The 11,753-nt window shown below is 46.5% G+C and overlaps 1 protein-coding gene across 1 annotated transcript; it reads right to left on the bottom strand.

Moving 5' to 3' along the window:
* Window positions 1-8,692: 8,692 nt before the first annotated feature.
* Window positions 8,693-11,174, bottom strand: LOC116374776 (uncharacterized). The gene is made up of 6 exons (XM_031829477.1): window positions 10,840-11,174; window positions 10,584-10,732; window positions 9,919-10,108; window positions 9,698-9,822; window positions 9,456-9,542; window positions 8,693-9,352 (listed from the first exon to the last, which is right to left on the bottom strand). The coding sequence occupies exons 1-6, from the start codon at window positions 11,081-11,083 to the stop codon at window positions 8,810-8,812; spliced, it is 1,338 nt and encodes a 445-aa protein (XP_031685337.1). The 5' UTR covers window positions 11,084-11,174; the 3' UTR covers window positions 8,693-8,809.
* Window positions 11,175-11,753: the final 579 nt, after the last annotated feature.

Raw genomic sequence — 11,753 nt, forward strand, 5'->3', positions numbered from 1 at the left:
AAAATCAAAGTCCAGACCTGAATCCAATCGAGAATCTGTGGAAAGAACTGAAAACTGCTGTTCACAAATGCTCTCCATCCAACCTCACTGAGCTCGTGCTGTTTTGCAAGGAGGAATGGGAAAAAATGTCAGTCTCTCGATGTGCAAAACTGATAGAGACATACCCCAAGCGACTTACAGCTGTAATCGCAGCAAAAGGTGGCTCTACAAAGTATTAACTTAAGGGAGCTGAATAATTTTGCACGCCCAATTTTTCAGTTTTTGATTTGTTAAAAAAGTTTGAAATATCCAATAAATCTCGTTCCACTTCATGATTGTGTCCCACTTGTTGTTGATTCTTCACAAAAAAATACAGTTTATATCTTTATGTTTGAAGCCTGAAATGTGGCAAAAGGTCGCAAAGTTCAAGGGGGCCGAATACTTTCGCAAGGCACTGTATATCTCTCTGGTGACCCCCAAAACCAATTATTTCTTTGGCCGCCTCTCCTTCCAGTTCTCTGCTGCCAATGACTGGAACGAACTACAAAAATCTCTGAAACTGGAAACACTTTTCTCCCTCACTAGCTTTAAGCACCAACTGTCAGAGCAGCTCACAGATTACTGCACCTGTACATAGTCCACCTATAATTTAGCCCAAACAAATACCTCTTTCCCTACAGTATTTATTTTATTTATTTATTTATTTTGCTCCTTTGCACCCCATTATTTTTATTTCTACTTTGCACATTCTTCCACTGCAAATCTACCATTCCAGTGTTTTACTTGCCATATTGTATTTACTTTGCCACCATGGCCTTTTTTGCCTTTACCTCCCTTATCTCACCTAATTTGCTCATATCGTATATAGACTTGTTTATACTGTATTATTGACTGTATGTTTGTTTTACTCCATGTGTAACTCTGTGTCGTTGTATGTGTCGAACTGCTTTGCTTTATCTTGGCCAGGTCGCAATTGTAAATGAGAACGTGTTCTCAACTTGCCTACCTGGTTAAATAAAGGTGAAATAAAAAAATTAAAAACATCTGCTGATATCTCAAAGTGCTGTACAGATACCCAGCATAAACTCCCAAACAGCAAGCAATGCAGATGTAGAAGCGCGATGGCTAGGAAAAACTCCCTAGAAAGGCCAGAACCTAGTAAGAAACCTAGAGACGAACCAGGCTATGAGGGGTGGTCAATACTCTTCTGGCTGTGCCGGCTGGAGATTGTAACAGAACATAGCCAAGATGTTCAAATGTTCATAGATGACTGTCAAAGGTGTGTACGGGAGGCAAAGTCAGGTGCAGGAGAGCAGAGTGTAGTGAACAGGCACACTTTAATTCCTTTCCAAAATACATAGCACATAAAAACAATAACGTGCCAAAGACACGGAACATGACATAAGTAATAATCCACAATACCAAACAAACAATTACACACAAAGACATGATGGGAAAAAGAGGGCTAAATACATGATATAATGATTAGGGAATGAAAACAAGGTGTGTATGGGACAAGACAAAACAAATGGATATATGAAAAAATTGAGAGTTGATGGCTAAAAAGCTTGTGACTTCAATCGCCGAACGTCGCCAAAATAAGGAGGGGAAACGACTTCGGCGGAAGTCGTGACAGTACCCCCGCCCTTGACGCGAAGCTCCGGTGGCACGCCGGCACCGGCTTCGGGGACGACCCGGAGTGCGAAGTGAAGGGCGATCCGGCGACGGTGAAACTCCCGCAGCAGTTCAGGATCCAAAACATCCGCAACCGGAACACAGCACCTCTCCTCCAGACCCTACCCCTCCCATTCCACGGGGTACTGAAGGCACCCCGCCCGACGCCTCGAATCTAGGATGGAACGAACAATGTACACAAGGGCCCCCTCGATGTCCAAAGGGGGTGGAGGGACCTCCCATATCTCAGATTCCAGGAGCGGACCAGCCACCACCGGCCTGAGGAGAGACACATGGAACGAGGGGTTAATACGATAATCAGAGGCAAGCTGTAATCTGTAACATACCTCATTCACCCTCCTCAGGACATTAAAGGTCCCCACAAACCGCGGACCCAGCTTCCGGCAGGGCAGTCGGAGGGGCAGTGTAACGACTCTCCTCTTCTTCTGACGAGGAGTAAGAGATGTCGGACCAACGTGCAGCGTGGTAAGGGTCCATTTTAATATATAAAACTGAACACTACAAAAATACAAAATAACAACGTCAATGAACAAACGAAAATCAAAACAGTCCCGTATGGTACAAACAAAGACACAGGAAACAATCACCCACCACTCAAAGTGAAACCAGGCTACCTAAGTATGGTTCTCAATCTGGGAAAACGAATGACAGCTGCCTCTGATTGAGAACCAGACGGGGTCAAACACAGAAATGCCAAATCATAGAAAAAGGAACATAGACAACCCACCCAATTCACACCCTGACCATACTAAAACAAAGACATAAAAAAAGAACTAAGGTCAGAACGTGACGGGCAGGTTACGGGTCGAGAGCCAGACCCGGTCTCACTGAGTTGATGGTCCGCTCTGGTTATTTGGCAGGGCGCAGCTCGCTGGAGGTGGACACGGGTGGCCTCCCATGTCTCCTCCGCGCGCCATTGCGCCAGAACCAGCTGGTACCCCAATAGAGCACTGAAAGGGGGAGAGGTTAGTGGAGGAGTGGCGAAGCAAGTTCTGTTCCATCTCGGCCCAGTGCACGAACGCAGCCCACTCACCCAGCTGGTCCTGTCAATAAGACTGCAGATACTTGCCCACATCCTGGTTGACTCTCTCTACCTGCCCGTTACTCTCGAGGTGAAAACCTGAGAGAACCCCAGACGTTCCATGAACGCCTTCCAAACTCTTGACGTGAACTGGGAACCCCGATCCGACACTATATCCTCAGGCACCCCGTAGTGCCGGAAGACGTGAGTCAACAGGGCTTCCGCAGTCTGCAGGGCCATAGGATGAACGGGCAGAGGGAGGGAGGAGGGAGGAGGGAGGAGGGAGGAGATGACAGGACTTAGAAAAACGATCCACAACGATCTTGATCATAGTGTTTCCCTGTGAAAAAGAAAGATCTGTTAGGATATCCACTGACAGATGTGACCAAGGTCGTTGTGGAACGGGTAAGGGATTAGCTTACCTCTGGGCATGTGTCTTTGAGCCTTATACTGGGCACACATCGAGCAGGAGGAAACATAAGCCCTCACGTCTTTTGCCAAGGTGGGCCATCAGTACTTTCCAGTCAGACAGAGCACCATCAGGGATGTGTGGGCCCAATAGATCAACTGGTCACGGACAGCTGACGGAACGTACATACGCCCAACGGGGCACTGGAGGGGGGCGGGCTATGTACGTAAAGCCTGCTCAATTTCCACATCCAGCTCCCACACGACCAGTGCTACCAGGAAGGAGGCCGGGGGTATGGGAGTCTGATCCATGGGCCGCTCCTCTGTGTCATACAACCGGGACAGTGCGTCTGCCGTCTTATTCTGGGAACCTGGTCTGTAGGATAGGGTAAACACAAAGCGGGTAAAGAACATGGCCCACCTTGCCTGATGGGGATTCAGTCTCCTCGCTGCCTGGATGTACTCCAGGTTGCGGTGGTCTGTCCAGATGAGGAAAGGGTGTTTAGCCCCCTCAAGCCAATGTCTCCACACCTTCAACGCTTTAACCGCAGCCAACAACTCGCGGTCCCCCACATCATAGTTAAGCTCTGCTGGGCTGAGCTTCTTCGAGAAGAAAGCACAGGGGCGGAGTTTCGGTGGCATACAAGAGCGCTGTGAGAGCACGCCTCCTACCCCAGCCTCGGACGCGTCCACCTCCACAATGAATGCCAAAGAGGGATCCGGATGGGCCAGCACGGGTGCCGAAGTAAACAGAGCACTTAGCTGCCCAAAAGCGCTGTCCGCCTCAGCTGACAACTGCAACAACACAGGACCCACCTTCAGCAATGAGGTAATGGAAGCAGCAACCAGGCCAAAACCCCGGAAAATTAACCGGTAGTAATTGGCAAGCCCTAAAAACCGCTGCCCCTCCTTTACCGTGGTGGGAGTCGGCCAATTACGCATGGCTGCAATGTGGTCACTCTCCATCTCCACCCCTGATGTGGAAATGCGATACCCTTGGAAGGAGACAGCCTGCTGAAAGAACAGGCACTTCTCAGCCTTGACATACAGGTCATGCTCCACCAGTCGTCCAAGTACCTTGCGCACCAAGGACACATGCTCGGTGCGTGTAGCAGAGTATATCAGAATGTCATCGATATACACCACTACACCCTGTGCAGGTCCCTGAACATATCGTCTACAAAGGATTGGAAAACTGATGGAGCATTCATCAACATATACGGCATGGCGAGGTACTCATAATGCCCTGTGGTGGTACTAAACGCTGTCTTCCACTCGTCTCCCTCCCGGATACGCACCAGGTTATACGTACTCCCGTGATCCAGTTTTGTGAAGAAGCGCGCCCCATGCATTGACTCAATCGCCGTGGCGATAAGAGGTAGCGGCAAACTGTATCTCACCGTGATTTGATTGAGTCCTCTTTAGTCAATGCACGGGCGTAAACCCCTATCCATCTTCTTCACAAAAAATTTACTTGAGGAGGCGGGTGACGCAGCGATTCAGAGACATATGTATCCATAGCCACCGTCTCCGCTTGCTACAGGGGATACACATGGCTCCTGGGAAGCACAGCATCTGCCAGGAGACGTATCGGGATCCCTAAACTATTGGCTAAAGCTCTGTCGATAAAATTCCCAGCTGCGCCTGAATCGACGAGCGCCTTATGCTGGGAATGTGGAGAAAATTCAGGGAAACAAATAGGCACAAACAGTTGATCAACAGAGGATTCTGGATGAGTGTGGTGCGAACTCACCTGGGGTGACACCAGAGTGCCCTGTCTGTTGCCTCGACTCCCAGAGGAACCAACACGGCACGCAGAGTGTGTCCTCTGGATGTCCACGGGTGACCAGCAGGTTATCATACCAGATGGACAAATCCACCAGTTGGTCAAAGGAGATGGTGGCATTCCTGCAGGCCAGCTCACGTCGGACATCCTCTCGTAGGTTGCATCGATAGTGGTCGATGAGGGCCTTGCGTTCCAGCCTGCTCCGCCAGCCAAGGTCCGGAATTCCAGAGCAAATTCCTGGGCGCTCCTCGTCCCCTGCCTCAAATGGAAGAGACTTTCTCCCGCCGCTCTACCTTCGGGTGGATGGTCGAAGATGGCCCGGAAGCGACGGGTGAACTACTCGAACTGGTCCAATGCCGCGTCCTCCTCTCTCCACACGGTGTTTGCCCACTCCAGCGCTCCTGTGAGACAGGAAATGAGGGCAGCTACTCTCTCCCTTCCTGAGGGAGCTGGTTGCACGATGGCCAGATAGAGGTCCAGTTGAAACAGGAATCCCTGGCACTTTGCTGCCATCCCATCATACTCCAGGCATCCCACTGGAATTCTCTCCGGACGGGACGGGTGGAGGAAATCCCGTTTGTACTGGTTGAGGTGCTGGAGAGAATCCCTGTCTCTCCCAACGGTCCATGGTTTGAAAAACGCGATCCATCATGGCACCAAGTTGACTTAACATTGCCGAATGTTCCTTGTCGCTCTCCTGGACGCGCTCCTCGACTCCTCTAACCGGGGTACCTGCTCCTGCTGACTCCATGGTTTGGTGTGTAATTCTGTCAAAGGTGTGTAAGGGAGGCAAAGTCAAGGCACATAAAAACAATAACGTGACAAAAATACAGAACATGACAAAAGTAAAGCGCCCAACAATAATCCACAATACCAAACAAACAATTACACACAAAGACATGATAGGAAACAGAGGGCTAAATACATGTAGAATGATTAGGGAATGAAAACCAGGTGTGTATGGGACAAGACAAAACAAATGGATATCTGAAAATGGAGCGGTGATAGCTAGAAAGCCAGTTATGTCCATCGCTGAACGCCGCCCGAACAAGGAGAGGAGCCGACTTCGGCGGAAGTCGTGACAATGACCAGCAGGGTCAAATAATAATAATCACAGTGGTTGTCGAGGGTGAAACAGTTCAGAACCTCAGGAGTAAATGTCAGCTAGCTTTTCATAGCCGATCATTCAGAGTGTCTCTACTGCTCCTGCTGTCTCTAGAGAGTTGAAAACAGAAGGTCTGGGACAAGTAGCACGTATGGTGAACAGGTCAGGGTTCCATAGCCGCAGGCAGAAAAGTTTAAACTGGAGCAGCAGCACAGCCAGGTGGACTGGGGACAGCAAGGAGTCATCAGGCCAGGTTGTTCTGAGGCATGGTCCTAGGGCTCAGGTCCTCCAAGAGAAAGTAAGAAAGAAAGAAAGAAAGAAAGAAAGAAAGAAAGAAAGAAAGAAAGAAAGAAAGAAAGAAAGAAAGAAAGAAAGAAAGAAAGAAAGAAAGGGAGAAAGAGAGAAAGAAAGAAAGAAAGAAAGAAAGAAAGAAAGAAAGAAAGAAAGAGAAAGAATGAAAGAAAGAGAGAGAGAGAGAGAATTAGAGAGAGCTTACTTAAATTCACATAGGACGCCGGATAAGACAGGAGAAATACTCCAGATATAACAGACTGACAGACTGATCCTAGCCCCCCGACACATACTCTACTGCAGCATAAATACTGGAGGCTGAGACAGGAGGGGTCAGGAGACAATGTGGCCCCATCCTACGATACCCCCGGACAGGGCCAAACAGGCAGGATATAACCACACCCATTTTCAATGTGTTGTCAGTAGTATCCCCCTGAGGATAGACTGGCCACTTCCTGTCTCAGCCTCCAGTATTTATGCTGCAGTAGTTTATGTGTCGGGGGGCTGGGGTCAGTTTGTTATATCTGGAGTACTTCTCCTGTCCTATTCGGTGTCCTGTGTGAATCTAAGTGTGCGTTCTCTAATTCTGTCCTTCTCTCTTTCTTTCTCTCTCTCGGAGGACCTGAGCCCTAGGACCATGCCCCAGGACTACCTGACATGATGACTCCTTGCTGTCCCCAGTCCACCTGGCCATGCTGCTGCTCCAGTTTCAACTTCCACCTGACTGTGCTGCTGCTCCAGTTTCAACTGTTCTGCCTTATTATTATTCGACCATGCTGGTCATTTATGAACATTTGAACATCTTGGCCATGTTCTGTTATAATCTCCACCCGGCACAGCCAGAAGAGGACTGGCAACCCCACATAGCCTGGTTCCTCTCTAGGTTTCTTCCTAGGTATTGGCCTTTCTAGGGAGTTTTTCCTAGCCACCGTGCTTCTACACCTGCATTGCTTGCTGTTTGGGGTTTTAGGCTGGGTTTCTGTACAGCACTTTGAGATATCAGCTGATGTACGAAGGGCTATATAAATAAATTTGATTTGATTTGATTTGATTTGATGGAGACCTCATCAATGTTACAGTCTCTAGAGGAAAGAAATGGCTTCTCTCAATGTCCTTGTAACTAGATCACTGTGATGCCCTGACCACTTCATGTGGATAGAGGAGCGGGTGTGAGTGTGTGTGTGTTTTTGTGTGTGTAGGTGTGTGTACGTGCATGTCTGTGTGTACGTGCATGTCTGTGTGTACATCTGGGTGACACACACTTTGATCTCCTTATTGGGTAGATTAATATTTGAATTCATAGATGGATACATCTCACCATCCCTCCTACTGTCTCTCCTCTATATTCTCCCAGTCATCCCCCTCTCTTCTCTCCCTCCCCTTTCAGAGTTAATATGTTCTGCATCTTTTCTAGATTAACAATCCTCAAAAACATCATGCTTAATTTCATACATGTACAGTATCTATGTTATGTAGATTTAGTTCCAAGTCTACTTTGTCAACAGCATGTTGATGTCAGGCTGATCTTTATTGTGGAGAGTGCACTCATGTACAACTAGGGTGTTTCTCAGGTGAGGGACAGCTTGGCTGTAGCCGTAAACAATGTGCTGCTACTACTGCTTCTCTCAGCTCATTATCTATGCAGACCACAGGCATGACAGAGACAAAAAAGTGCAGTTTGATCGAAATCTTCCCTGTGAGAATTCATAAAATACCTAAATTCTCAAAATGATTTTCTAACGGAGCATTTTTCACCTGGTATTTTAATACTTAATTCAATAGTTTCAAAGCTCTCTATTCTGTCACCATTCAAGGTGATTAAATGACACATACAGTATGTGTGCTAATCAATTACTCTGATGACACCAATATATCCTCCCCTCCTGTAATACAGGCAAAGAGAATGATGTGCTGTAGTATGATGATGTTCCCACCATCCTTATTTAGGTTGACTTACTTAACCAATCTCCCTGTAATCTGTTGGAAACCCACCAGTAACAAAGCATCTTCAGGTGGCTCAGATATGTGGTGACAGGAGGACTCTATTTGATGCATGTGTAACAAAGGTAATTAGGCCCTGAGTTTGTGAGGTGTTATTAAAATGCTAAACAGTTTAAGGGCTGGATAACATGACGATCTAAACCTCATCAGGATGTGGGAGGGAAGGACAGAGGGAGAAAATAGAACACGTCTGATTTGTATTCGCTGTGGGTGAATGTTATTTCATACATTACAGAATGCAATATGCTTATGGATCATTATTGTCCAAATGAACTCTATGCTGATATATTCACTCTCCCCTACCTGTAGTAGTTTGATTGTTCCCTTGGCAGTAATATTTATTATTTTTGGTGAATTCAAACAAATAGGTCTAATCTAAACATGCTGCGTCACATATCAACAGTAGTGGAAATTTGCTGCAGAAAATATGCTTTATTAATTGATCAAAGTTTAGCTTTTGCTACATTGAAATGTTCATTAGGCCTATTGGCTCTTCAGAGATGCAGAGGCAGCTCGGTCTCCATCAGTCAAAAAGTGCTGCAATCTCCAGCAGCATTGCATCCTCACTGGCATTATCAGTAGCAGGGGTAGCGGAGGCAGCCATATCCTTCAGCTCATCTTCATCTTCATACTCAGCGATGAGGTCTTCCAGGCTGGTCTCACTGATGGATTTCTTCATAGAGGTGTCTGTTAGGGTGGAGATCAAATCTTTAGCAGAGTCATCCTTCACATCCTCATCAGTAGTGATCATGTCCTTAGTGCTCTCAGGGGTCAGTGCCATGTCAAGAGTGGAGGTCTGGGTAATGGAGTCTGACGTGTGAAGATCTATCATGGTCTCCGATGAGACCATTGAGATCGGGCTCTGAGAGGTAGAAGTGGTCCGTGTGTCTGTGTTCATATCTGATGTCTGTGTTTCCATCTGCGCATGTGTCAAAGTGTTGGTAGAGGATGGCGTTCTCTCTGTCCTAGTTGCCATAGACGAGGTGGTCAGAGGGACTCCGGGTAGCTGCCACTCCAGCGGGAAGATGGCCTTGTTCCGAGCCAGGGAAAACTGAGAGAGGGAGCTCTACCCGGAGGAAAAGGGTGGTTAGGTTGAGGTCAGAGGGGAAATTGTCTAGATGTTTGAATCTCTGTCTGTCCGTATAGTAATTTAGGTTTCAGTAACTTACGTGGGCACGTGGTAGAGTCAGAGAGTCAGGTCTTATGTTAATTTCCTCCACAGGGGTCTTCACTTGCTGGCGTGTCCTTCGATTTTCCTGCACAACACAATTGTAACACCCAATGATAACACAGCATAATCAGAAAGATATTTTGCTCACAATAAAATACAATACAGCATTTTTGGTTGTCTCACAGTGTTAGGTCTTTGTCCTGAATTAGTTCCCTTGTCTGTTTCTGGTGTTGTACTTACGGGTTCGTGTTCCTGAGATGATTTCAACAGCTGAACTTCAGTCCTTTCTTTCTCCCTCCCCACCTTTCCATTAATCTTGTCCTTGACCCTTTTGGTTGTAACATCACCTCCAGACAAGTCTGAACCTGTGTAGATTAGACATTTTGATTTTGAAGACACTTTCTTCCAAGTGGAGCCAATCTCATTCTATATCTAATCAGCAGACACCCCATAACACTCACCAGTATCAGATGCATTATCTTTGTCCTGGTCCTTTCTACTCTGTCTGTTCTGAGAGGGACGAGACTTCCTCGGCTTGACTTTCCCACCACAGCAGAAGAGAGTGAACAGCTGCAGGGCCGCCACAGCTGGATGGATGCTCTTCTTCTTCTCTTTCTGCTGGGTCTTCTTTGCTTGCTCCTCAGGGGAGACCTCAGTGTCGCAATCAGTAAGTACATCAGTTAGAAATCTACTGACATTTCAAACTACAATATCAATGTTGAATATACATAGCCAATGAGCTCTAGCTTGATTGGCAACAAATATTATTTCCTAAGTGTGTTTCCATGTCAAAATGTTACCCCATAATAACTAGGGTTAGTGCTGTCAGTGATCCTTGGGCCTTCCCTACCCTAAACCCTAACCTTAACCCCTACCTTAACCTTAACCCTTACCTTAACCATTTCAATTTCAACGTCAAAGGTCAGAGTTGGGACGTTCCATGGATTCTGTTTAGACTTTTCCTAATAACTATTAGGGCCTACCCCATCCGAAGGGGCATTGTGACATTATCACATTTGTCAAGCCATGTCAAAGAATCAGATTCAACACAATATGCTGTGTTTTCCTTATCAGTTGTCAAATGCATTGGTTAATACTCATTTATAAGCAAGTTTGGATGTCTTACCGAGTTAGGTCTTTGTTTAATGTCTTTTTCTTTTTCCTGTGTCGTTCTGCATTTGTGGTCCTGAGATTCAATGCTATGTTTCTCTCCCCCAACCTTTCCTTTACTCTTGTCCTTGATCCTTTTCACGTCACCTGCAGAGTAGTCCAAGCCTGTAAGTGAAACATTTCTAAGACACATGACCTGTTTTTTTCCAAGTGAAGCCTAGATAATTGTACAATGTAGCAGCACTAATCAATATACACCTCCTAACACTCACCAGTATCAGAGTCATTATTGTTGTTTGTATCGTTTATCGTTGTTCCCTTTCTCCCATCACCACTCTGGGAGGGATCAAAGGGTGTTTTCTTCACCTTGACACAGCTCAGCAGTGTAAACAGCTGAAGAAAGGTCAGGGCTTGAGGGATCCTCTTCTCCTTGGGTTTATCTTTACGTTCCTGTGTCTCCTTTGGTTTCTCCCTATGGGATACCTCAGGGACAGGGTCACTTAGTCTCTGACCCATGTCACGACAAGGTAGTGTACTGTTGAAATCAATCAAATCAGTTATAGGTTGGGAGATCGTTCCAATGTAGCTAATGCGCTCTACCTGAGCTTGTCTGACCGTTTTAATGTGGTCTGAGATTATGACATAAGTGTGTTTCCGTGGCAACATGTTACCTCATAATGTTCCCTTATAACAACTAGTTCTCCTTCCCTGGTAAAGGGGCATTGTGACATCACCAATTTAGTTACCTATCCACATATCCACCCAGAGCACTGGAACAGCCTATTTTCATGGACCTAGTCTGCCTGTATGTCTGTAATTTCCTGCTGGATCAAATTAAGATCCTACCACTGTATGTCTGTTTCTCTCTTTCCTTCTCTCTACCTCTCTCTCTCTCTCTGCCTGTACTCATATTCAACCTCTGCCTTCACCCTATTGCAGCAGTTGATTTTCTCATAATTTGCCTACATCATGTTGCAAGGAGAGAGTGACTGAGCACAGGTCAATCACTCCACAATGAGTATGATTATACAGTTGATTATCAAGTGCCACATTCAACAGACTACAACTGTTGGCAATCAGAATACAATGTTGTTGTAGTCCAAGAGTCGACTCAGTGAATACATGCAGCACAATGGGCAAGAGTCATGGCAACACGTCTATTCATACCTCCTCTATATTTGCACTA

Source organism: Oncorhynchus kisutch, linkage group LG8 (genome assembly GCF_002021735.2).
Source record: "Oncorhynchus kisutch isolate 150728-3 linkage group LG8, Okis_V2, whole genome shotgun sequence".
In the NCBI taxonomy this organism is placed as follows: Eukaryota; Metazoa; Chordata; class Actinopteri; order Salmoniformes; family Salmonidae; genus Oncorhynchus; species Oncorhynchus kisutch.

What these genes read in the sequence shown, in the direction of transcription:
- LOC116374776 (XM_031829477.1), bottom strand. Translation starts at nt 11,083, where the DNA reads ATGGGTCAGAGACTAAGTGACCCTGTCCCTGAGGTATCCCATAGGGAG. An exon ending in AGATAATGCATCTGATACTG is followed by an intron (nt 9,823 to 9,918) that starts GTGAGTGTTATG and finishes TAATCTACACAG; the next exon opens with GTTCAGACTTGTCTGGAGGT. An exon ending in CATCTCAGGAACACGAACCC is followed by an intron (nt 9,543 to 9,697) that starts GTAAGTACAACA and finishes TGTGTTGTGCAG; the next exon opens with GAAAATCGAAGGACACGCCA.